This window comes from Melanerpes formicivorus, unplaced genomic scaffold, assembly GCF_026170545.1.
Source record: "Melanerpes formicivorus ecotype bairdi unplaced genomic scaffold, bMelFor1.0.p_v2 SCAF_91, whole genome shotgun sequence".
In the NCBI taxonomy this organism is placed as follows: domain Eukaryota; kingdom Metazoa; phylum Chordata; class Aves; order Piciformes; family Picidae; genus Melanerpes; species Melanerpes formicivorus.
The window spans coordinates 110,186-135,399 of NW_027142443.1; the positions used below are offsets into that span (position 1 = coordinate 110,186).

The window sequence follows — 25,214 nt, forward strand, 5'->3', positions numbered from 1 at the left end:
TTTTTGTTTCCCCTGCTCCTTGCTGGGTGAGCTCACCGCTGGAGGAGCTCCCTGGTGGGACCCAGCCTGTGACCACAGCCCGATGCCAAGGAGCACGTCAGCAGGCAGGGTGCCAGCTCCTCCCAGCCAGCCCTCCCCAGGGCCCAGCCACCTCAGCTCATAAATCCAGTTGCAGACTCGGGCTGGCTCAGTCCTGGCTGCTTTTGTGCTGTTGTTGTTGGGCTTGGTTTGGGTTTTTCCAAGGTCAGCTGGCTTCAAAACGTGACCTGCTGTGAGCAAGAGCCATGCAGGCTGGGCACGTGGGGACAGCACTGCCCCTGGCATCTGCAAGGTTCCAGCCCTGCCAGGAGCAGGTGAGGAGCTGAGGACAATCCCCAGAGGAAGGACAATGAGGATTGTGTCCAGCAGATCCAGGGAGGTTCTCCTGCCCCTCTTCTCTGCCCTAGTGAGACCTCACCTGGAGTATTGCACCCAGTTCTGGGCTCCCCAGGTCAAGAGGGACAGGGATCTGCTGGAGAGAGTCCAAGGGAGGGCTCCAAGGATGCTGAAGAGACCTGCAGCACTGCCTGGTGAGGAGAGGCTGAGAGCCCTGGGGGTGGTTAGTCTGGAGAGGAGAAGACTGAGAGGGATCTGATCAATGTCTATCAATAGCTGAGGGCTGGGGGTCAGGAGGGAGGGGACAGGCTCTGCTCACTGCACCCTGGGACAGGCCAAGGGACAGTGGATAGAAACTCCAGCACAGGAGGCTCCACCTCAACATGAGGAGGAACTTCTGCCCTGTGAGGCTCACAGAGCCCTGGAGCAGGCTGCCCAGGGAGGTTGTGGAGTCTCCTTCTCTGGAGCCTTCCCAGCCCTGTCTGGATGTGTTCCTGTGTGGCCTGTGCTGGATTCTCTGGTCCTACTCTGGCAGGGGGCTGCACTTGAAGATCTCCAGAGACCCCTTCCAAACCCTAACACCCTGTGAGCCTCTGATCCTGTGTCTCTCCAGCAAGGTGTGACCTGTTCCTGCGCCACCAAGGGCTGGAGCTCAGCTGCCTGCAGAGCAGCCTGGGGCTCCTGCAGGCCTCTGCCAGGGACGCACCTGGCAGAGTGATGAGGAACAGTGGGAGTGGGGGAAGAGGCACTGAGCTGCTCCCCATGGGAAGAAAGAAGGAGATGGAGGAGGAGGAGGAGGAGAAGCAGAGGGAAGCAGCATCAGGAGGGGACCAGCCTGGAGAAGCCACTTCTGGCTGTCGAGAGATGTTCAGAGCATCCCAGCACAGACACCACTGCACAGATACCCACTGCAGCATGCTTCTGCTGCCTTCCCATTGCTCACCCCCCCAGCTCAGAAGCCCTCCATGCTGCAGTGGGCATCTGTCCCTGCTGATCAGCACAGCTGGCTGGCTTCCTTTCCTCAGCACTAATTGGGCAGGTTTCCACCTCCATGCATGTCCTTTCCCCACTCCTGCACTGCCCTTGGGTGGCTTTAGTGCAGCAGAGAGGAGAAAGAAAATGACCCTAACCATGCACCCTCCTCATCCTCACACTGCCACCAGCAGCTGGGGACAGGGCTGAGCTCAGTGGAGGCTCTGGGTGCCTGCAGCCAGCCTCACAGCTGCAGCTCTGCAAGGCCTCTTTGATCCCTACCAGCAGCGGCCAGTAGCCAGCCAGGGACCTGCTGGCCTCACCATCTCCTCTTCCTCCATCACCACTCTGCTCTAGGTTGGCATCAGTGGCAAAAGAGATGCCCAGTGTGCCCAGGGCTGATGTGGGTGGTGGGGGCAGCTCATGGGTGGCACAGAATCATAGAACTGTGAGGGTTGGAAGGGACCTCAAGGGGGAGAATCCCCTCCCTCCCCTGCTGGCCACACTTCTCTTGCTGCAGCCCAGGCTCTGCTTGGCTCTCTGGGCTGCAAGTGCTCACTGCTGGCTCCTGCTGAGCTTCTCCTCCCCCAGCACCCCCAAGGCCTTTTCTCCAGGGCTGCTCTCAAGGCAGTCCCTGCCCAGCCTGTATCAGGCCTGGAATTGCCCTGAACCAGCTGCAGGACCTTGCCCTTGGTCTTGTTGAACATCATGAGGTTGGCATCTGGATGTGCTCAACCCTGGTCCCTGTTGGCAGTGGTTCAGGGTGATTGATGCCCATGGAGATGCTCCTAACATGCTCCAGGTGCTGCAGGGTGGGAGGGGTGGTGGCCCTGGGGCTGGGGGCAGAGGGTATGGGGTGACAGAGACCCCTGGGCGGTCACCACTCTGCCTCTCCTTCCTGCCTTAAAAGAGGATGCTCTGGTTGGAATCTCCTCTGTGTGTGTGTGACCAGGGCTGTCCCCAAGTGAACAGGGAGAGGGTTGGGCTCTGGGGGGGATGTAGGGGTATTTGGGGGGGTGGGAGGGGCGTCCCTGTGAGAGCTGCATGGAGATTTCCAGGGCTCTTTGTGGGGCAGGATAGGATTTAGGGGGCACAAAGGGGGAGCAGAGCAGAGAAAGATCTAGGGGAGGAGAATAGGGGGGATGGGGAGCAGGATAGGACTGGGGGGAGTGGGGGTGAGGGGAGTGGAGCAAGATAGGATTGGGGGGGGTAAAGAGAGGTGCAAGGAGATTTGGGGAGTGTTTGTTGGTCTGCAAAGGGCTGGGGGGAGGTGGTCTCTGGGGGGGGTCGGTGCAGGTTGGGGGTCAGGAAGCTGCAGTGCCGATGGAGGCACTGATTTGGGGGGGAGCAGGATGGGATTGGGGGGGGAGGGGAAATGGGGGGGGAGAGTGTAATGTGTGCTGACCTTCCAACCACGTCCCGGGCTGTCTGTTTGTCTGTCGGTCTCCCGGGGCTCCTCTGTCCTCACCCCCTCTCACCCTCCCCCTCACATCTGGGCAGCAGCCGCAGCTCGGTTCTCCCCTCCCGGTTGCGACACCCCCCGGTCATGGGATGTTTCTCGCTGGCCTGGGTCACCCCCACCCCCTTCCCCCGCAGCGAGAGGGCAGCAGGGGCTCGTCCTGGCCGGGGGGGTGTTGGGCACAGAGCCTGAGCCACCCCCACCACCGCCTTCCTCACCCACAGCACCCAGGTGCGGAGCGGGGAGCCCGAGCGCCAGGAAAAGCAAATCGGTCACCCCGGGGCTGGAGAAGGGAGGTGGAGCCCTGATGGGGAAGGGTGACCAGATCCCCACTGGTGCTGGGGATGGATGACCACATCCCTGCTGGGGCTGGGGAAGGCTGACCAGATCCCCACTGGTGCTGGGGATGGATGACCACATCCCTGCTGGGGCTGGGGAAGGCTGACCAGATCCCCACTGGTGCTGGGGATGGATGACCAGATCCCCACTGGTGCTGGGGATGGATGACCACATCCCTGCTGGGGCTGGGGAAGGCTGACCAGATCCCCACTGGTGCTGGGGATGGATGACCACATCCCTGAAGGGTGACCAGATCTCTTCAGCTATTGTAAGGCAGCTCTAAGGTGTGTCCCCCGCAAGTCTTCTCCAGGCTTAACACCCCCCCAGCTCCCCCAGCCTGGCCTCACAGCAGAGGTGCTGCAGCCCTTGGATCATCTTTGTGGCCTTCTCTGGACTCACTCCAGCAGCTCTGTGTCCTTCTTGTGCTGAGGACACCAGAACTGGAGGCAGGATTGGAAGTGAGGTCTCAGCAGAGCAGAGCCAAGGGGCAGAATCCCCTCTCCAGGCCTGCTGCCCATACTCCCCTGGCTACCTGAGGGCACTGCTGGCTCCTGGGGAGCTGCTCAGCAACCAACACCCCCAAACCTTTTTCTTCAGGGCTATCTTCAACACCTCCAGGCAGGAGGCAGCCACAGCCTCCCTGGGCAACCTGTGCCAGAGTCTCCCTACCCTCACTGGGAAGAATTTCTTCCTCATCTCCAGTCTCAGTCTCCCCTTTCCCAACTCAAAGCCATTGTCCCTCATCCAGTCACTCCCTGTCCTTGTCTATGTCCCTGCCCAGCTCTGCTGGAGCCTTCAGCTGCTGGGAGGCTGCTCTAAGCTCTCCCTGGAGCCTTCTCTTCTCCAGGCTGAACTCTCTCAGCCTGTTCCCATGGGAGAGGTTTTCCATCCCCCGATCATCTTCGTGGCCTCCTCTGGACCCACTCCAGCAGCTCCAGGTCCTTTCACCAGGCTCTGCTTCTGCTGGCTTCCCTTTGCCCATCATCCCCACCCCCTCCCCCTCCCCCCCAGCTCTGAAGCCCTCCATGCTGCAGCAGCAGGCATCTGTTCCATCATCACCCCAGAGGGCTGCAGAGGGAGAGAACCAGCCCAAACCAGCGGCGAGTCAGAAGAGAACAGATTTTATTGGGGTGGTTTTTTAACTGATTTCTTCCCTCCCCCCCCCCCCCCCCCAAAAAAAAAAAACCAAAAGAAAGAAAGGAAAGGAAAGAAAAAACCCAAAGCCACCCTCCCCAACCCCCCAACAACAACAACAAAAAAGAAACCAACCAAAAAACCAAAGCCATATAAATATTAGAGTATAAAACTTGCGTGGTAACACATCGACCCTGGGGCTCTAAGGGGTAGAAGAAAGAGGAATATTAAGCATTATATATATAATATATAAGTAGAATTCCATAATTAGACACACACATGGAGAAAGGAGGAGGAGGAGGAAGAGGGCAGGGGGCAAATGTGGTTTGTGTCACTTACACTTTGAGGAGGGGGTGGGGGTGGGGGGGAAGAGAGAGGGGAGCACAGAGCACGGGGTGGGCGTGGGGGGAGGGTGAAACCAGGCATTACCGGTGGGCCACAAGGTTAGTCAGGGTGGTTAAAAACCAAACAAACCCCAAAGCAAACAGAAAGACCACGGCACTAAAATAGCACAACACTCACTAAAGGCTCTACCTCGGCGGCTCTCAAAGGAAATAGAAAGACTACAGCTCGGCTACGGCGTTAAAAGGGGGGGGGGGGGGAGGTGGTCGGAGGGGGGGAGGGGGAGTGAGGGGACAAGGTGGCAGCTGCAGGGGGACATGGGGCTGGGAACTGGAGGTGGCCCTCGTCTGGCTGATGAGCTCCCAGCGCAGTGCTCCTCCTGGGGTGAGTGGGTGATTGATGCCATGCCCCAGCTGGGCTGAGAGGGTTTGGCTGAGTGAGGTGTTAGGGGTTAAAAAAAAAAGGGAGGGGGGGTGGGGGGGAAACCCAACACAACTCTCCCCCCCCCCTAACCCTGCCCTGGGCAATGTGGTGTGGTCCCTTCCTGGCCACCCTGCAGACCCTCTTACTCACTCTGGTTACACAAAGTTTCCCTCCCCCACCACCTCTGCCTCCCCTGTTGGGCTCTGGGAAGCTGGCCTGGTGCAAGGGCATGTGGAGGAACTTTGGTCCTCACCCTTCACTTCCCTCTGTAAAGCAGAAAGCCCAAAGCTTGCAGGAGCATCACCTCCTCCAGGCTGGCCTGCTGTGGTCCCACGGGATGCTCCCACCCCCAACACCCTCTTACCACCCCAGCTCTCTGGCTTTGCAGCATCACCTCCAGCTCTCAAGTCCCTTTCCCTCTCTGGGTCTGGTCCCCCAAATGCCACCAACCTCACTGTCACTTACTCAAGTCACCAACTTGGCACCAAAGCCATGCACCAGCAGCTCCATGGATCCCACCCCTTTGGATGAGATTCCCCCCCCCCCAAACAAACCTTAGTTGAGGTCTATACCCCAAGTAAGAAGAAATGAGTTTCCCCCTCCCTCTGAACTGATCCCACCCCCCAACCCAACCCCACCACCCCCACTACTTCCCAAGGCAGCCCCAGCCTGGAGGGGTTCTGCTGGGGCATGCAAGGACCTCTCCAGGTCGGTGGAGCTGACTGCTCAAGTGCAGGTGTGAGGTGCAGGACATGCATGCAGACACGGTGTGCAGGACAGGTGAAGCATCATCATCATCATCATCATCCCCTGGGGTCCCCTTGGCGGGGGGGGTGGGGACACAGGGGAGTGAGGTTCTCTTAGCTTCCATTGCAGCAGAAGGTGGACTGTACAGCTCAGGATTTACTGCAGACAAGGGATGAGATGTGGCTGCTCTTGGAGACCTCCTAGAACTGCTGGGGCAGCTGCTCCACGGGGTGGGGGGTGGGGGGTCCCTACCTCTCAGAGGTGGAATTCCTTACCCCTCAGAAGTGGAATTCCCTGCTTCTCAGACATGGGTTTCCCTACTTCTCAGAGATGGAATTCTCTGCTTCTCAGACATGGATTTTCCCTACCTCTGAGACGTGGAACTTCCTCCCTCTCAAGAAATGGAACTCCCTACCTCTCAGAGATGGAATTCCCTGCCTCTCAGACTTGGAATTCCCAACCTCTCCTCAGACATGGAATGTCCTACCTCTTAGATATGGATTTCCCTACCTCTCAGAAGAGGAATTCCCTAGCTCTCAGACATGGAACTCCATGCCTCTCAGAGATGGAATTCCCTACCTGTCAGACATGGAACTCCATACCTCTCAGAGATGGAACTCCATACCTCTCAGAGATGGAATTCCCTACCTGTCAGACATGGAACTCCATACCTCTCAGAGATGGAACTCCATACCTCTCAGAGATGGAACTCCCTACCTGTCAGACATGGAACTCCATACCTCTCAGAGATGGAACTCCATAACTCTCAGAGATGGAATTCCCTACCTGTCAGACATAGAACTCCATAACTCTCAGAGATGGAATTCCCTACCTGTCAGACATGGAACTCCATACCTCTCAGAGATGGAACTCCATACCTCTCAGAGATGGAATTCCCTACCTGTCAGAGATGGAACTCCATACCTCTCAGAGATGGAATTCCCTACCTGTCAGACATGGAACTCCATACCTCTCAGAGATGGAACTCCCTACCTCTCAGAGACAGAATTCCCTACCTGTCAGACACACGGAACTCCCTACCTCTGAGAGGTGGAATTCCCTACCTGCCAGAGGTGGAACTCCCTACCTTTCAGAGATTGAATTTCCTGCCTCTCAGAGATGGAATTCCCCATCTTTCAGCCATGGAATTCCCTACCTTTCCAGCCATCAGGATGGGGGGAAATGGAGATTTCTATTTATATAGAGATTTTTTTTTTGTCTCAGGCCATCAGCAGCTGCAATCAAAACCAGAAACTGAAATGCTTGGGATGCAGCTTTGCCATTTTTTCTCTTTGCCTCATGCAACACAAACACTTTTTTTTTTTTGTCCCTGGTTAACAGGGAAGCAGGAACTGGAGCACTCCCTCCCAACTCCTCAGCAACAAGCCTCCTGCTGGCACTAAATGGGGTGGGGGGGAATGACTGTTCCCAATGGAAAGTTTGAAAGCAATGACCTGGAGCGTGAGCTCTAAGCTAGGATCTGCCTTTTCCTTCCCCCCCTCCCTCCCCCCCCCCCCCAAAAAAAAAAACCCAAACCACTGGATGGAAGGTCTAGAAGTTAAAAGATCCACCTTCAAACTATTTACACTGGGCAAAGCCAAGCACAAACTTTGTGCCATTCTCAGGCTGTCTGGGAGCAGACTGGATCCAAGGAGGTGATAGGAGACCTTCCACCCTTGCATAGGTTGGATGAGGCCTTGAGCACTCAAGACTAGTTGAGAGGCATCCCTGTCCAGGGCAGGGAGGTTGGAGTAGGTCATCTCTAAGGTCCCTTCCAACCTAAAGCATTGTAGGGTTCTGGGATACACCCAAGGTAGGGGGGAGGGGGTGGGAAGGGGGTGGGGGTCGTATAAAACATTAGCAAATATTCACAGGGCACTTTGTTTGCCTTCTGGATGGGTTTCTCATCAGGAGCTCCAGGGGCAGCAGCCAAAGCCCTGCTGTCCCTAGCTCTGACGAGGACAAAGATACATTCGCAGCCTTCCCTACTTTGTTGCATCGCAAAGCAAAACAAACCCGACAAAAACCCCCACCCAAGCCCCCAAAGGGAAAACAAAATCCCAAATCCCAGCAACTGAAAAAGCCAAACCCCCCCCCAAGGGATTCACATTCATCCTCCAATCCTGGGCTGTGATTTGGGGAGAGAGAGGGAGGGGGGAGAGAGAGTGCTGGAGCCAACTGCCCTGTAAGCTCTAAGGTCTCCTTGCTTCTTTTTCTATCTTTTTCTTTCTTTCTTCTTTCTTGCTTTCGCTTCTTCTCCTCCTCCTCCTCCTCTACTTCTTCTCCTTCTTGCCGGCTTTCTTCTTGTTGCCGCCCGAGGCGCCGGCGGCCTTGGGGTCGCGCTTGCCGGCGGCGTTGGTGAGGGTGGCGGTGCTGCCCGGGATGTAAACGTTCTGCCGGTAGTCCGGGACGTGCTGCAGGGTGAACTGCGGCCCGTAGCGGGCGCTCAGCCCCATGGTGCCCGTCCCGCCGCCCAGGGTCGAGTTGCCGTCGGCAGCTTCTGCCAAGAGGGGGAAAAAAAGGCGGGGTGGGAGGGGAAGAGAAGGGCAGGTTGTTAGTACCCAGCACAGGGTATCACCGGTCCCAGCAGCACCAAGAATCGACTCCAAATGACCCCAAACCAAACCCCAGTGACTGCAACCCAGCTGGTGGGGCAAAGCCTGGGGAGCCCAGGGCTCCATGGAGGGAGCTGCAGTGAGCAAGGAGCACACATTGGTGTCTCTGGACATGAGGGTTGCTGGGGACACTGAGTCAGGCTGTGTTCCTGGCCCAGCCTCTAGCCACAAGCAAATCATAGAAGCCCAGAAGTGTCAGGGCTGGAAGGGATCTCAAGGCTCAGCCAGCTCCAACCCCCCTGCCATGGGCAGGGACACCTCACACAGCAGCAGGTTGCTCACAGCCACAGCCAGCCTGGCTGCAAACACCTCCAGGCATGAGGCTGCCACCACCTCCCTGGGCAACCTGTGCCAGGCTCTCACCACCCTCATGGGGAACAACTTCTTCCTCACATCCAATCTCAATCTCCCCACTTCTAGTTTTGCTCCATTCCCCCCCAGCCCTATCACTCCCTGACACCCTACAAAGTCCCTCCCCAGCTTTCTTCGAGCCCCCTGCAGATACTGGAAGACCACAAGAAGGTCTCCTGGGAGCCTTCTCTTCTCCAGACTGAATAGCTATGGCTGGGTGGGAAAGGCAGGTTTGGGTGGCACCGATCCTCACTCCCACCCCCCTTGGTACTCTCCAATTGCTGTCACACCACAGGGTGGCTGAGCTGCTCTGGCAGGGGGGGTGGACTAGATGATCTTTCAAGGTCCCTTCCAGCCCCTGAAACTCTGTGATTTTGTGATCTGTACCACGAGGGTGGTGGAACACTGCAACAGGATGCCCAGGGAGCTGGTCAGGGCCCAATCCCTGGAGATCACAGAATCACAGAAGGTTAGAGGTTGGAAGGGACCTCCAGAGACCATCCAGCCCAGCCCCCTGCCAGAGCAGCATCACCCAGGGCAGGGCACACAGGAATGCATCCAGGAGGGGTTGGAAAGGCTCCAGAGAAGGAGACTCCACAACCTCTCTGGGCAGCCTGCCCCAGGCCTCTCTCACCCTCACTCTGGAGAAGTTTCTCCTCCTGCTGAGCTGAAACCTTCTCTGTTCAAGTTTGTCTCCATTGGTCCTTGTCTCACTCCTGTGCACCACCCAACAGAGCCTGGCCCCCTCCCCTTGCCCCCCACCCCTCAGCTATTGATAGACATTGATCAGATCCCTCTCAGCCTTCTCCTCTCCAGACTAAACAGATATTCAAGGTGAGGCTGGACAGGGCTCTGGGCAACCTGACCTAGTGGAGGATGTCCCTGCTGACTGCAGGGGAGTTGGACTGGATGAGCTTTGGAGGTCCCTTCCTACCCAGACCGTTCTATGATTCTGTGATTCTGTGATTCAATGTCCACAGCCCAGCTGATACCACAACCATTGAATCACAGAACCACAGGACTGTTGAGGCTGGAAGAGACCTTTGGGATCACCAAGTCCAAGCCCTCCCCTAGAGCTCCCAATGCCACCACTGCTGCTAAGCCACCACCACTGCGCCACTTCCCCCAGCACCACATCCACACATCTTCTAAATGCCTCCAGGGATGGGGACTCCACCACCTCCCTGGGCAGCCTGGGCCAGTGCCTGAGAAACCTTGCTGGGAAGAAATTTTTCATAACATCCAACCTGACCCTCCCCTGGCACAACTTGAGGCTGTTTCCTCTACTCCTGTTGCTTGTTTCATGTGAGAAGAGCCCAACCCCCACCTCACTGAAATCTCTTCTCAGGGAGCTGTAGAGAGCAATGAGGTCTCCCTCAGCCTCCTCTTCTCCAGGCTCAACACCCCCAGCTCCCTCAGCTGCTCCTCCCCAGCCCTCTTCTCCAGACCCTTCCCCAGCTCTGTTGCCCTTCTCTGGCCCTGCTCCAGCTCCTCAATGTCCTAGGTATGAGGAGCCCAATACTGAACCCAGCACTCAAGCTGTGGCCTCCCCAGTACCAAGTACAGAGGGATGATCACATCCTGCTCCTGCTGCCCACACCATTCCTGCTCTAGCCCAGGCTGCAGGTGACCTTCTTGCCCACCTGGGCACACTGTTGGCTCATGTTCAGCTGCTGTCAACCAACACCCTCAGGTCCTTTCCTGCTGGGCAGTTTCCAACCACTCTGGCCCAAGCCTGGAAGCTTCATGGGGTTGCTGTGACCGAAGTGCAGCACTCAGCACTTGGCCTTGCTCAACCTCACAATGTTGGCCTCAGCCCATCCATGGATCCAGCCTGGACAGACCCCTCTGTAGAGCCTCCCTCCCCTCCAGCAGATCGACATGCCCTCCCAGCTTGGTGCCTGCATCCCCTCATCCAGATCACTGATGCAGATGTTAAACTGGCCCCAGCACTGAGCCCTGGGGAGCTCCACTTGTAACTGGGGCTCCTTTCCATTTCACACCATGGCTAAAGGTTGCAGATTTGGGGCTGCCTGGGGTAGGGCAACTCCTCCTGGAGCACTGCTGTATGAGGAGAGGCTGAGAGCCTTGGGGCTGATCAAGAGAAGGCTGAGAGAGGATCTGATCAATGTCTATCAATATCTGAGGGCTGGGGGTCAGGAGGGAGGGGACAGGCTCTGCTCAGCTGCACCCTGGGATAGTACAAGGGCCAATGGATATAAACTCCAGCACAGGAGGTTCCACCTCAACATGAGGAGGAACTTCTTCACTGTGAGGCTCACAGAGCCCTGGAGCAGGCTGCCCAGAGAGGTTGTGGAGTCTCCTTCTCTGGAGCCTTCCCAGCCCTGTCTGGATGTGTTCCTGTGTGACCTGTGCTGGATGCTCTGGTCCTGCTCTGGCAGGGAGAATGGACTCAGTGATCTTTGGAGGTCCCTTCCAACCCCTAACACCCTGTGAGCCTCTGATCCTGTGTCTCTCCAGCAGGGTGTGACCTGTTCCTGCACCACCAAGGGCTGGAGCTCAGCTGCCCGCAGAGCAGCCTGGGGCTCCTGCAGGCCCCTGCCAGGGACACACCTGGCAGAGTGATGAGGGACAGTGGGAGTGGGGGAAGAGGCACTGAGCTGCTCACAATGGGGAGAAACAAGGAGATGGAGGAGCCCATCCAACCCCTAAGATCCTGGGAGCCCGTAAAGGTTGCAGGTTTGGGGGTTGCCTGGGGCTAGGGCAACTTCTCCTCTGCCTTCAGCAGCACCGGAGCTGCCTGGCCCTGCCTGGCTGGCTGCTGCCTCCACAAAATAACACAACCCCCTCTCCCCCCACCCCTACTCCTTGGAAGCTGGCCCATGACAGCCACGTTGTGCAACCACAACCATTAGTGCTGCATTAAAGGAAATCCAATAGTAGGGGTTTGTTTATCTTCTTTTGTTTTTTTCCACTGCCATTTACAACCCTGCCCCCAGCCCTGCTCCGGCCAGGTTTCATTCAGGGAGCACAGCACCGGAGAGAGGAAACAATCCAAACACCACCCCCCACCCCTGCAGTACCACAAAATGGCTCTAGGAAGCTGAGCACAAAGCAGATCGATGATGAAGCTCCGCTGATGGTTCAGAGCTGGGAGCGGGGGGGGGGGAGGGGAAGGCAAATTCATTCCTGTGTGGCTGTGCAAAAAGCTCCAGCACGCAAGAGAGCAAGCGCCGAGAGGGGGAAGGGCACTGGGGCCCCCCCCCGGGATGCTGGGGAGCTGCTGGAAGGAGCAGATGGAGGCAGGGGGGGATGTGCAGAGGCAGGGGGGCGAATGAGCAGGGAGGAGATGGCAGAGCACAAGGGATGCTGTTGCCATGAGCTCTGCGAGATCTGCTCTGGCATCGCTGCCTCGGCAGGGCTCAGGGTGGGAGCCTTGCACAGCCCTGCTCAGAAATGGTTTGCTGAAGCCCTGCCTCTGCCTTGGTCGTTGAGAAGCCATCCCAGCATTTTAACTGATGCTTGGTGCATCTGACTATGGACACAGAACCCCAGCAGGGTGGGGATTGGAAAAGACCTCTGGAGAGTATCCAGCCCAAGCCCCCTGCTCCAGCAGGGCACCCACAGCAGCTTGCCCAGCAGCACAATGCCCAGGGGGGGTTGGAAGCTCTCCACACCAGGAGACTCCACAACCTCTCTGGGCAGCCTGCTCCAGGCCTCCAGTACCCTCACACCAAACAACTTTCTCCTCCTCTTCACATGGAACCTCCTGGGTGCCAGGCTGTGCCCACTGCCCCTTGTGCTGTCCCTGGGAACCACTGACAGGAGCCTGGCCCCAGCCTCTTGCCCCCCACAGCTCCTTTCTCTCTTGCTGAGCATTGCTCAGCTCCCCTCTGGGGCTGCTCTTCTCCAGGCTCAGCACCCCCAGGGCTCTCAGCCTTTGCTCCTCACTGAGCTGCTCCAGGCTCCTCAGCAGCTTTGTAGCCTCCTCTGGACTCTCTCCAGTAGCTCCTTTGAACTGGGGAGCACAGAACTGGACCCAGTCCTCCAGATGTGACCTGACTAGGGCAGAGACAGGGTCTGTGAGAGTGAGGAGAGCCTCCCAGTGCTCTCCTGGGAAGCTAAAGAAACACAGCCAGGACCCAGGGCAGAGCCTGTGGCTGCTGCTGTTCCCTCTCTTCACTGAGGGAATAAAGAAGGAGAGTGAGCAGGGAGCGTGGGCTGCTCCTCTCACGTTTTCCTTCCCTCCAGACCAGATGTGCCCACGCCTCCATGTTGCCTTAGCTCTCCCCTGAGCAGATGGAGGTGGCTAAGCCAGCCAGAGAGTAAGAAAAAAGCTGGGCCACAGCCCCCCAGCCCCCCTGCAACACTGCTGCCTGCACGGCCCCCTGGCAGAGGTCAGAAGCGTGAAGCAACTGCAGCTTGAAAAGTTCCAGCTGCTCTGCTGGAGCAGGAGGAGGAAAACAGGACACTGAGTCCAAAAACAGGCAGGACATGATGCACCCAGGGTGGAGGATGAGCAGGAGGAGGTCCAAGCACAGCGTGGGGAAATGCTGTTGTGCTTCGCGCTGGGGAAGCAGCCAGCAGCAGCAGCACCTCCACAGGCTCCACGGGATTGGGACACAGCCATGGTGGGGAGCTGAGAGCCTGGGGCTGGAGAAGATGTGCAGGGAGAGTCCACAGAATCACAGAATGTTAGGGGCTGGAAGGGCCTCCAAAGCTCATCCAGTCCACCCCCCCTGCCAGAGCAGGGTCACCTAGAGCAGGTCACACAGGAACACATCCAGGCAGGTCTTGAATGTCTCCAGAGAAGGAGACTCCCCAGCCCCCCTGGGCAGCTCCGTTTTTTCCTCCTGTTCCCATGGCACTTCCTCTGCCTCAGCTTCCACCACTGCCCCTTGAGCTGTCCTTGGGCATCCCCCAGCAGAGCCTGGCTCCAGCCTCTGGGCACTCACCCTGCACATCTTTATCAGCATGATAAGGTCACCCTCAGTCTCCTCTGCTCCAAGCTACAGAGCCCTCAGCTCCCTCAGGCTCCCCTCATAAGGGAGGTGTTCCACTCCCCTAATCATTTCTGTGGCTCTGCATTGGTAGTGGTTATTGCTCAGCACATCAGTGGTGTGCAACAGCAGGGGCAGGGAGGGGATTCTGCCCCTCTGCTGTGCTCTGCTGAGACCTCCCCTGCAGTGCTGGGGCAGCTCTGGAGTCCTCAGCACAGACAGGGACCTGGTGGAGCAGGGCCAGAGGAGGCCACAGCAATGCTGGCAGGGCTGGAAGCCCTCTGCTGTGAGGCCAGGCTGAGAGAGCTGGGGTTGTGCAGCCTGGGGAAGAGAAGGCTCCAGGGAGGACTTCTGGTGGCCTTGCAGGGCTGAAAGGGGACATGAAAAAAGCTGGGGGCAGAATTTTGAGCAGGGCCTGTTGGGACAGGCAAGGGGGGATGGTTTGAACTGAGAGAAAGAGACTGAGAGTGGAGAAGGAGGAGAAATGTTTGACCCTGAGGGTAGGGAGAGCCTGGCCCAGGCTGCCCAGAGAGGTTGGAGCTGCCCCATGGCTGGCACCATCCCAGGTGAGGCTGTTTGGTGCTGTGAGCAACCTGCTCCAGATGCATCTGTCCCTGCTGGCTGCAGGGGGGTTGGACTGAATGAGCTTTACAATGCTAAGAGTAGCAACCAACTGCACCTCCCCTCAGGTGTTGCCAACAGGGCCAGGACAGCTGGAGATGTGCTCTCACCCCAGGATGAAGCCAGGGACTGGCTCATGGGTGGACCATGGCCCCTGGCAGAGGGGAAGATCTATTTTCCATGCTCTCCCAGCTGCATACAGCCCAGTTTGGATCTTGGTGGCTTTGGCACCTCCTCCTGTGCCCCTCCTGCTGGCTGCCACTGCCCTGTTTCTCCCCTGGACCACCCCAGCTGCAGCAAGGAAGGAAGGAGACTGGGGGCACTGGGGCAACTGGTCACCATGAACTAGTTTGCAGTCAGAGCACAGCATGGGGCAGACAAAGCTGCCAGTGGAGCTCCCAGCCTCCCAGTGGGTCCCAGTGGAGAGCAAAGGGCTGTTTCTAGGTAACAGTGACATTAAGGCTGAGAAGAAAAGAGAACAGGGACAATAGAGGTCTGCAGATGGGCACTTGCCAAGCAGAGTCCTTCAGCTCTTGTGACTGGAAAGGTTTAGCTCAGCCTTTACCAGCAGCCAACCATTATCCCAAAGGGTCCTGAGAAGGAAAACAAGGACTTGAGCTCCAGCAAAAATAACCAGCAAGTGGCTCCATCACCCCTGGTAAGCAGAGGGCTGGAGAGAACAGCCCCAGAGCTGCAGCTGCTGCTGGGGCTTTCAGGACAGCCCAATATAGAATGTCTGCCCCAGCCTGTGGGAGGTGGGAGCCGAGGAGAAGGAGCTCCCCAGGCTGCCTTTCTGTCTGCTCTGCCACCATCTCATGGCACCTCCAGAAATTCCCACTGCAAGCCACAGTATTTTAAGGACAGGATGGCTGCCCTTTAGTGTCTGCTGTCCTGGAGCATCTGTGCTCCTTGCTCTGTCTCAGCAGCTGCCTCTGTCCTTTCAGATGGATCACAACATTTGCTTTTTGCTGGTCCCAGCGCCAAGAGAGGAAGGGAGTTCAGAAAGGGAGTCAGAAGCCCTACAGCAGGGTCACAGCCCTGGAGGGAAACCAACTTCCCAGACATTCTGCCTTCAGAGGGTGACTGAACCCTCGGGAAGCAATTTCATCCCCAGAGCAAGTGGATCATGCAGGCTGGACATGGCAGGGCCAGCTCTGCCTCCTGCTGAAGGCAAGGGCAAGACCTGACACAGGGGAGGGATGCAGGCAGGAAGTCAGTCACCAGCCCCTTCTCCGGGGAACATCTCCAGCTCATGGAGCAGAGCAGCATCAAAGAGGTTTCTGCCTCCCAGGTGCTCTCTGCTGCACAGAATCACAGAAGGTTAGGGGTTGGAAGGCACTTCTGGAAATCAGTGACTCCAACCCTCCTGCCAAGGCAGGGTCACCTAGAGCAGGGCACACAGGAACACAGCCAGGGGAGGCTTGGAAAGTCTCCAGAGGTGGAGACTCCACCACCTCCCTGGGCAGCCTGCTCCAGGCCTCCAGCAGCCTTCAATTAAAGAAGTTCCTCCTCATGTTCAGGTGGAATTTCTGATGTTCAGGTTAGTGCCTGCTGCTCCTTGTCCTGTTTGGTGCTGACTCAAGCACAGGGTTGCCCTGGCAGGGTGGAAGTCAGTGCTGACCACTGGTTGCAGGAGCAGTGGGTGAGCAGTGACATCCCTGTGTCACTGTGTCCTGCCTGCCTCCCCAGGACTCAGGCAGAGCTACGTCTCATTTGAATAGCCAGGAAATTTCCATCCATCCATCCATCCACCCATCCATCCATCCATCCATCCACCCATCCATCCATCCCTCTATGCATCCATAATGCAATCCAATCCACCCACTCTATCCATCCCACTATCCATCCATCCATCCCACTATCCATCCATCCATCCATCCCACTATCCATCCATCCATCCCTCCATCCATGCATCCACCACATGTCCATCCATTATCCAATCCATCCATCCCACCCATCCATCTATTCTTCCATCCATCATCCACTCCAATCCATCCATAATCCACCCACCTATCCAGCCATAATTCAATCCAATCCATCCACCCATTGATCCATCCATCCACCCATCCCTCCATCCATCCACCTACCCATCCACCCATCCCTCCATTCATCCATACCTCCACCTACCCATTCACCCACCCATCCATCCCTCCACTCACCCACCCATCCACTCATCCCTCCATTCGTCCATCCCTTCACTTACCCATCCCTCCATCCATCCACCCATCCCTCCATACCTCCACCCACCCCTCCATACCTCCACCCACTCATCCATCCATCCACCCATCCCTCCATACCTCCACCCACCCCTCCATACCTCCACCCACTCATCCATCCATCCACCCATCCCTCCATACCTCCACCCACCCCTCCATACCTCCACCCACCCCTCCATACCTCCACCCACTCATCCATCCATCCATCCATCCATCCCTCCATCCATCCCATGTAGCAAGGGCCCCACATGGGAGAGGAAGGGATGAGGCTCAGGACCATCCCCTCCACAGAGCTGCAGTGGGACAGCCCTTATCTAGCAGATGGATCTGATTTAAAGGAACCCCCCTGAGCAGGCTGAAGCTGTGGGAGAGGTTAGGACAAGCCCCACGGATCAGCACAAGGTGGGGGGAGAGCAGCTCTGAGGAAAAGGAGCTGGGAGTCCTGGCAGACAGCAGGATGCCCACAGCCAGCAGTGTGCCCTCATGGCCAAGCAATGTCAGTGGCATCCCAGGGTGCATTAAGACAACTGTGGCCAGGAGGCCAAGGGAGGTTCTCCTGCCCCTCTAACTCTGCCCTAGTGAGGCCACTTCTGGAGTGCTGGGTCCAGTTCTGGGTTCCCCCATTCAAGAGAGACAGGGAACTGCTGGAGAGGGTCCAGAGGAGGCTCTGAAGATCTGGTCTGGAGTGAGGGAAAACGTGAGAGGAGCAGCCCATGCTCCCTGCTCACTACTCTATTCCCTCAGTGAAGAGAGGGAACAGCAGCAGCCACAGGCTCTGCCCTGGGTCCTGGCTGTGTTTCTTTAGCTTCCCAGGAGAGCACTGAGAGGTTCTCACCCTCACAGACACTGTCTCTGCCCTAGTCAGGGCACATCAGGAGGACTGGTCTAGTTCTGGGCTCCCCAGCTCAAGGGAGACAGGGAACTGCTGGAGAGTCCAGAGGAGGCTCTGAAGTTACTGAGGGGCCTGGAGCAGCTCAGTGAGGAGCAAAGGCTGAGAGCCCTGGGGGAGTGGAGCCTGGAGAAGAGGAGGCTGAGGTGGGATCTCATTAATGCTCACAAATACCTAAGGGGTGGGGGTGAGGAAGATGAAGCCAGACTCTTCTCAGTGGTGCCCAGTGCCAGGACAAGAGGTGATCAGCACAAACTTGAACATAGGAACTTCCACCTAAACATGAGGAGGAACTTCTGTACTTTGAGGGTGGCAGAGCACTGAACCATGCTGCTCAGAGAGGTGAGGGAGTCTGTGTTTCTGGAGGCTTTCAAGACCTGCCTGGACATGTTCCTGTGTGATCTGCTTTAGGGGACCCTGCTCTGGCACAGGGCTTGGAGTTGATGATCATCAGAGCTCCCTTCTAATGGTAGCATTCTGAGGGAGATTTCCTGCAGCAGAGCTCAGGGAAAGTGGTGTTGAGGCTGGAAGGGACCTGCTCAGCTCTCTCTGATCCTGGGGAACTGCTGGAGCAGCCCTCAGAGCAGAACACCAAACAAAGCCCAACAAAATAGCTTTGTTTGTGGAGCAAGGAAGCTGGACCTGGAGGCTCTGGCTGATGATAACCACGTGCAGCCCCCAGAGCTTGTTTTTCCATGGTGGCTTCTCAGAGCAGAAGCATTTTCTCATAGCTTCTTTCCCTCCAGTGTAAACAAGTCCCTTGGCTAAGGCCTCAGTCCCTGTCCCAGCCATGACAGCTGTGGCTCCAGGCTGGTTGGTGTCTGCAGAGCATCAAAGTTCAGCTGCAGCAGCAGCAGCTTTCCAAGAAAGCAACACCAGAGCCACCCCTCCTCCTCCTCCTCTTTCTCCTCCTCCAGATTCCTTCTCGCCCAACAGCTCAAAGGAAACATCCCAAGCATTCTGCTCAGGGGTTTATGGCCCTGGTGTTGATTCTATTTATAAATGGAGGGGAGGGGGAAAGACCTGGAGGGCTTCACAGATAAAGGCTGCATGGAGCCAGCCTCTCTCCAGACTTGTACTCAGAGTCATCTTTGCAACCGAGTCATGGAGACTATGGGGGCATGGGAACAGCCCTGCCTGCCCACTGCTTCCACACAGCACCACCCTAAAGCTGAACAAATCGACTCCAAATGACCCCAAACCAAACCCCAGTGACTGCAACCCAGCAGCAGCTGGTGGGGCAAAGCTTGGGGAACCCAGGGCTCCACAGAGGGAGCTGCAGGGAGCAGGGAGCACACATTGGTGTCTCTGGGCATGAGGGTTGTTGGGGACACTGAGTCAGGCTGTGTTCCTGGCCCAGCCTCTAGCCACAAGCAAATCATGGAATGAGAGAAGTGTCAGGGCTGGAAGGGACCTCAAAGCTCAGCCAGTCCCAAGCCCCCTGCCATGGGCAGGGACACCTCACACTACAGCAGCTTGCTCACAGCCACATCCAGCCTGGCTGCAAACACCTCCAGGCATGAGGCTGCCACCACCTCCCTGGGCAGCCTGTGCCAGGCTCTCACCACCCTCATGGGGAACAACTTCTTCCTCACATCCAATCTCAATCTCCCCACTTCTACTTTTGCTCCATCCCCCCCAGCCCTATCACTCCCTGACACCCTACAAAGTCCCTCCCCAGCTTTCTTGGAGCCCCCTGCAGATCCTGCAAGGCCACAAGAAGGTCTCCCTGGAGCCTTCTCTTCCCCAGCCTGCACAACCCCAACTCTCTCAGGTTGTCTCCAGAGCAGAGCAGCTCCAGCCCTCTGCTCATCCTCGTGGCCCTTCCCTGGACACCTTCCAGCCCCTCCAGATCCTTCCTGGCACAGAGACTCCAGACCTGGCCCCAGAGCTGCAGCTGTGGTCTCAGCAGAGTGGAGCAGAGGGGCAGAATCCCCTCCCTCCCCTGCTGGCCACACTTCTCTTGCTGCAGCCCAGGCTCTGCTTGGCTCTCTGGGCTGCAAGTGCTCATTGCTGGCTTCCAGGCTTCCTACCTCCTCACCTTGCAACAGAGCAGATGTTTCATTGACTGTGACCACCTGGAACCAAGCAGCTTACAACACATCCCAAGAGCATGGGGATGTAACACAAGCCCACTACAAGCCAGGTAACATTGCCTGCTGCATGGATAATGTGGTTTGATGATGTTATCCATGAGGTATGGACAAGTGTCTGGAGAACAGGGCTGGGGAGGAGCAGCTGAGGGACCTGGTGGTGTGGGGTCTGAAGAGAGGATGCTGAGGGGAGACCTCATTGCTCTCTGCAGCTCCCTGAGAGGAAGTTGGAGTCAGGTGGGGGTTGGGCTCTTCTGACTAGTCTGAAGGGATAGAACGAGAGGAACTGTCCTGAAATTATGCCAGGGGAGAGTTAGGTTGGAGATAAGGAACAATTTCTTTCCTGCAGGAGTGGTCAGGGACTGGCACAGGCTGCCCAGGGAGGTGGTGGAGTCCCTGTGCCTGGAGGTGTTCAAGGAGCCTGTGCCCATGGCACCTGAGGCCATGGTTCAGTGGCCATGGTGGGGTTGGGGTGCTGGTTGGACTGGATGAGCTTAGAGAGCTTTCCCAACCTTAATGATTCCATGACTCTATGCTATCTCCTATGATGCTGTCTCTGATACCTCCTATGCTGCCCTGTCCATGCTGCTGCTATCCCCTCTGCCTGAATCCCTCCTAACCTCTCTCCTCTGCAGGCTAACAGAGGCAGCAGAGAAGAGCAGAGGCAGCTCTTCCACCAGCTCCTGAAGCAGAAGGACTGCTGAAGCCACCCCAGGGCACCCAGACACATCCATCCCCCCCAGGGCATGCACCCGAGCTGGCCACGCCGGAGCAAGGGCCATGCTCTTCCCACCAACCGTTTGCTGAAGCCAGGATCATGGCTTGGAGCATCTCAGTGTCAAACTGGTTGTTGGGCCAGGCTCCAGCTTCCTCTCCATTCTGGGATCTGTGGGAAAAGAAAATAAACGACAAGTCAGTGCAGCTGGGGGAGGAGGGGGAGGCGGAGAGGATGTCAGAGAGCAGGGGAAGCCAAGGCTGAGGGCCGGTGGAGAGGAGTCTGCAGGCTTTAAATCCTTCTACTTAACTAACACTCAAGAGTTCAAACACTGTCAGAGGTCTCCATCCCCCTCAGGCTTCTGAAGGATAAACATCAACACCAAAAGCACTTGGGGGCTACGTGGTGCTCCCAGCAACATCGAGGTGACTTGAGGGGCAGCCAGCCAGCACCTCCTCACCTCACCAATGGCACTAACAGCCCCAAAATGCTGCTCCTGCAGCCTCAAGGGTGCTGGCACCCCTGCAGGACCAGGTCCTCTGCTCCTCTGGCAGCCCATGTGTATGGGTGCCCCTTTCAAGCTCTTTCAGGCTCCAGCTCCACTCTGAAGTTTCATTCATTCAACACAGGGTGAGAAGCCCACCTGGGGTGGGGGGATTTGGGGTTCAGCATGGAGTCAGCTGCCCCAAGAATCAAAGAATCACAGAATGGTTTGGGTTGGAAGAGACCTTAAAGATCATCCAGTTCCAACCCCCCTGCCATGGGCAGGGACACCTCCCACCAGCCCAGGTTGCTCAAGGCCTCATCCAGCCTGGCCTTGAACACCTCCAGGCAGGGGCCAGCCACAGCCTCCCTGGGCAACCTGTGCCAGAGCGTCCCCACCCTCACTGCCAAGAATTTCTTCCTCATTTCCAGACTCAGTCTCCCCTCTTCCAGCTCAAAGCTCTTGCCCCTCTCATCCTGTCACACCTAGCCCTTGGCAAATGTCCCTCCCCAGCTGTTTTTAGGTCCTCTTCACAGGGGCAGCCAGGAGCAGCCACCACCTCTGCAGAGCCAGCAGCAAACAGTCCTGAGAGCAACAGGAAGAGGAGAAAAAGGAGGTGAGTGTCCACTTGGTTCCCTGGGGCTGGCTGTTGGGGTGGGGGGGAACACAGTGAGCACCACAGACGAGCCTGGGAAAATTCTGAGGATGCCACCAGGCTTTGACTAAGGAGAGTTTGTCCCCGAGGTTACAATCACAGTCTGTGCCCAGCCTAACAAGCTCTGCATTCACGTCTGCCAGGTGCCAGCTGTGCTGGCTGCTGGTGGCACTTCCCCTCCACAGAGGTCAGAGCTGTGCTCCCAGATCCCACTTTCCTCCTAAGTGTCTCAGCAGCTTCCTGACTCCTCCTCTACTCTGACCTTAAGTGACCACATAGAATCTCAGAAGTGTCAGGGCTGGAAGGGACCTCAAGGCTCAGCCAGCCCCAACCCCCCTGCCATGGGCAGGGACACCTCACACTACAGCAGCTTGCTCACAGCCACAGCCAGCCTGGCTGCAAACACCTCCAGCCATGAGGCTGCCACCACCTCCCTGGGCAACCTGTGCCAGGCTCTCACCACCCTCATGGGCAACAACTTCTTCCTCACATCCAATCTCAATCTCCCCACTTCTACTTTTGCTCCATCCCCCCCAGTCCTATCACTCCCTGACACCCTACAAAGTCCCTCCCCAGCTTTCTTGGAGCCCCCTGCAGATCCTGCAAGGCCACAAGAAGGTCTCCCTGGAGCCTTCTCCTCTCCAGCCTGCACAACCCCAACTCTCTCAGGCTGTCTCCAGAGCAGAGCAGCTCCAGCCCTCTGCTCATCCTCGTGGCCCTTCTCTGGACACCTTCCAGCACTTAGACCTCTCCCAGCTGATGCTCTGCCCACCCACTGCTCTTGCTGCCCTCTGGGATGCCAGGCTCTGCCCCTTGGCTGTGTGCTGGCTCACCTGGGACCAGAGCTGCCCTTCTTCTTGCAGCTAGAAGTTGTCCAGAAGTGAGGTGGGGGTCCCTGAAAGCCCTTCCCCTTGGAGAGAGCTGAGCCCTTTCCCCAGGCAGGTGTTCAAACCACCAGGCTGCAAGGCACCAAATCATCCTCATGGATCTCTCTCTCTATCCCTGAAGAACCTCCATGAACCCTTCCTCTGAGGTGAAGTCATGACAACCACCTGCCTGATCCATCCCCCAGGCAGGCCCAGGGCATCACTCTCCCACCAGTTCCTCTGTGGAGGATGCAACCAGCTCTCCACACAGCAGAGGCTGCCAGCAGCACTGCTTCCGAGCCCCCTGCGGTCTGCTTGGCCCAGGGCAGCCCAGATCCTATTTATATCCCCCCTGCACCACCTGTGTGCTGGCACAGCCTCAAGAAGGCCAGAAGTGAGACTTGCTTCCCTGGCAAACTGATCTCAGCTCTTGAGTGATCACAGAAACAGAGAATGGTTTGGGTTGGGAAAGGCCTCTGAGCTCATCCAGCCCAACCATCAACCCAACCCCACCATGGCCACCAAACCATGGCCCCAGGTGCCATGGCCACAGGCTCCTTGAACACTTCCAGCCATGGGGACTCCACCACCTCCCTGGGCAGCCTGGGACAGTCCCTGACCACTCTGGCAGCAAAGACATTTTGTCCCCATCTCCAACCCAACCCTCCCTGGCACAATTCCAGGACATTTCCTCTCCTTCCATCACCTGAGACTCAGAAGTGAGCCCAACCCCCAGCCTGGCTCCAACTTCCTCTCAGGGAGCTGCAGAGAGCAATGAGGTCTCCCTCAGCCTCCTCTTCCCCACACTGAACACCCCCAGCTCCCTCAGCTGCTCCTCCCCAGCCCTCTTCTCCAGACCCTTCCCCACCTTTGTTGCCCTTCCCTGGCCCTGCTCCAGCTCCTCAATGTCCTTCTTGGAGTGAGAGGCCCAGAACTGAACCCAGCACTCAAGCTGTGGCCTCCCCAGTGCCCAGTCCAGAGGCACAATCCCTGCCCTGCTCCTGCTGCCCACACCATTGCTGCTCCAGGCCAGGCTGCTGCTGCCCTTCTTGCCCACCTGGGCACCCCCTGAGCTCCTCTCCAGCTGCTGTCACCCAGCACCCCCAGAGCCTTCTCTGCTGGGCACTTTCCAGCCCCTCTGCCCCCAGCCTGGAGCCTTCCTGGGGTTGTTGTGACCCAAGAGCAGGACCCAGCCCTTGGCCTGGTTGAACCTCACCCCTCTGACCTCAGCCAAGGATCCAGCCTGGCCAGGTGCCTCTGCAGAGCCTTCCTACCCTCCAGCAGATCACCACTGCCACCCAGTTCGGTGTCATCTGCACAGCAACTGTTGTGCTGAGAATACTCAGACGTGGGCCCTGCTGCTGTGCTGCTGTGACAGCATCCAGGGCAGTGAGGACAAGGTGGGGACAGCCCTGGGGCTGCAGTGACCTGCTAATGTCACAAGCAGGGCTGGGAATAGAGCCCCAGGTTAGATCCAATAAAGGACTTAGTAACCTAAACCCCACTGCAAACCACAACCCCTTCAGCCACCGCTTAACCCCAGCAGCTCCTGCCCCACCTGAGCTTCTCAGGTTTTGCAGGGCTGCAGGAAAGCTGCCCAGAAGCACCTTGATGCTTCCCAGCTGCAGCTCCTGGCTCTGGGGGCTGCTGTGATCCAGGCATCCAGGAATGGAGACAGAGAAAGCAGAGGGAAGTGCCAAATCCCTTCTGTTTTTTCTTTTTAATTGCACTGTTCCTGTGGTTTGAGCTCTGTTTTGAAACCAGAGGCCAAGGTTCAACTCCCCTCTTTGGGGCATCATATTTTCCACCTCCTGAAAGACTCCTTCCTCCCCTCCCACCTCTCCTTCAGGCAACCAGACAGAAGCTCCTCCTCTCCCCTGCCAAATCTGTGCCTCAGAGCCCCAGGACAGGACAAAGGTTCACCCTATGGTCAGGGCATTCAGCTGGGAGGTAGCAGCAGGATCCTCAACCTCACTGAGTTCACTCCAACAGCTTCCCTGCCTGCTGGTCCTCACTCTCCAACCCAATGAGCTTCCCAACCTCATGGTTCTCACCCTCCACCCCAATAACCATCCCTTGGCCTTGCTGAACCTCAGCCCATCGATCCAGCCTGACCAGATCCCTCTGCAGAGCCTTCCTCCACTCCAGCACATCAACACTGCCACCCAGTTTGGTGTCACAGAATCCCAGAGCTGTCAGGGCTGGAAGGGTCCTCAAGGCTTAGCCAGTCCCAACCCCCCTGCCATGGGCAGGGACACCTCACACTACAGCAGCTTGCTCACAGCCACAGCCAGCCTGGCTGCAAACACCTCCAGGCATGAGGCTGCCACCACCTCCCTGGGCAACCTGTGCCAGGCTCTCACCACCCTCATGGGCAACAACTTCCTAATGTCTAATCTAAATCTCCCCTGCTCTAGCTTGGATCCATTCCACCCAGTCCCTGACACCCTGCAAAGTCCCTCCCCAGCTTTCTTGGAGCCCCCTGCAGATCCTGCAAGGCCACAAGAAGGTCTCCCTGGAGCCTTCTCCTCTCCAGCCTGCACAACCCCAACTCTCTCAGGCTGTCTCCAGAGCAGAGCAGCTCCAGCCCTCTGCTCATCCTCGTGGCCATTCTCTGGACACCTTCCAGCACCTCCAGATCCTTCCTGGCACAGAGGCTCCAGACCTGGCCCCAGAGCTGCAGCTGTGGTCTCAGCAGAGTGGAGCAGAGGGGCAGAATCCCCTCCCTCCCCTGCTGGCCACACTTCTCTTGCTGCAGCCCAGGCTCTGCTTGGCTCTCTGGGCTGCAAGTGCTCACTGCTGGCTCCTGTTGAGCTTCTCCTCCCCCAGCACCCCCAAGGCCTTTCCTCCAGGGCTACTCTCAAGCCAGTCCCTGCCCAGCCTGTATCAGTGCCGGGGATTGCCCTGTGCCAGCTGCAGGCCCTTGCCCTTGGTCCTGTTGAACCTCATGAGGGTAG

The 25,214-nt window shown here is 57.5% G+C and overlaps 1 protein-coding gene across 1 annotated transcript in view; it reads right to left on the reverse strand.

Moving 5' to 3' along the window:
• Positions 1-4,250: 4,250 nt before the first annotated feature.
• LOC137455116 (protocadherin gamma-B5-like) overlaps positions 4,251-25,214 on the reverse strand; it is a 179,594-nt gene continuing 158,630 nt past the window's right edge. Inside the window, exons 4-5 of the mRNA XM_068165673.1 lie at positions 20,335-20,423; positions 4,251-8,291 (exon numbers count right to left, since the gene is read on the reverse strand). Coding sequence (XP_068021774.1) covers positions 8,065-8,291; positions 20,335-20,423 — 316 coding nt within the window. The 3' untranslated portion in view covers positions 4,251-8,064. The remainder of the gene's footprint in view (positions 8,292-20,334; positions 20,424-25,214) is intronic.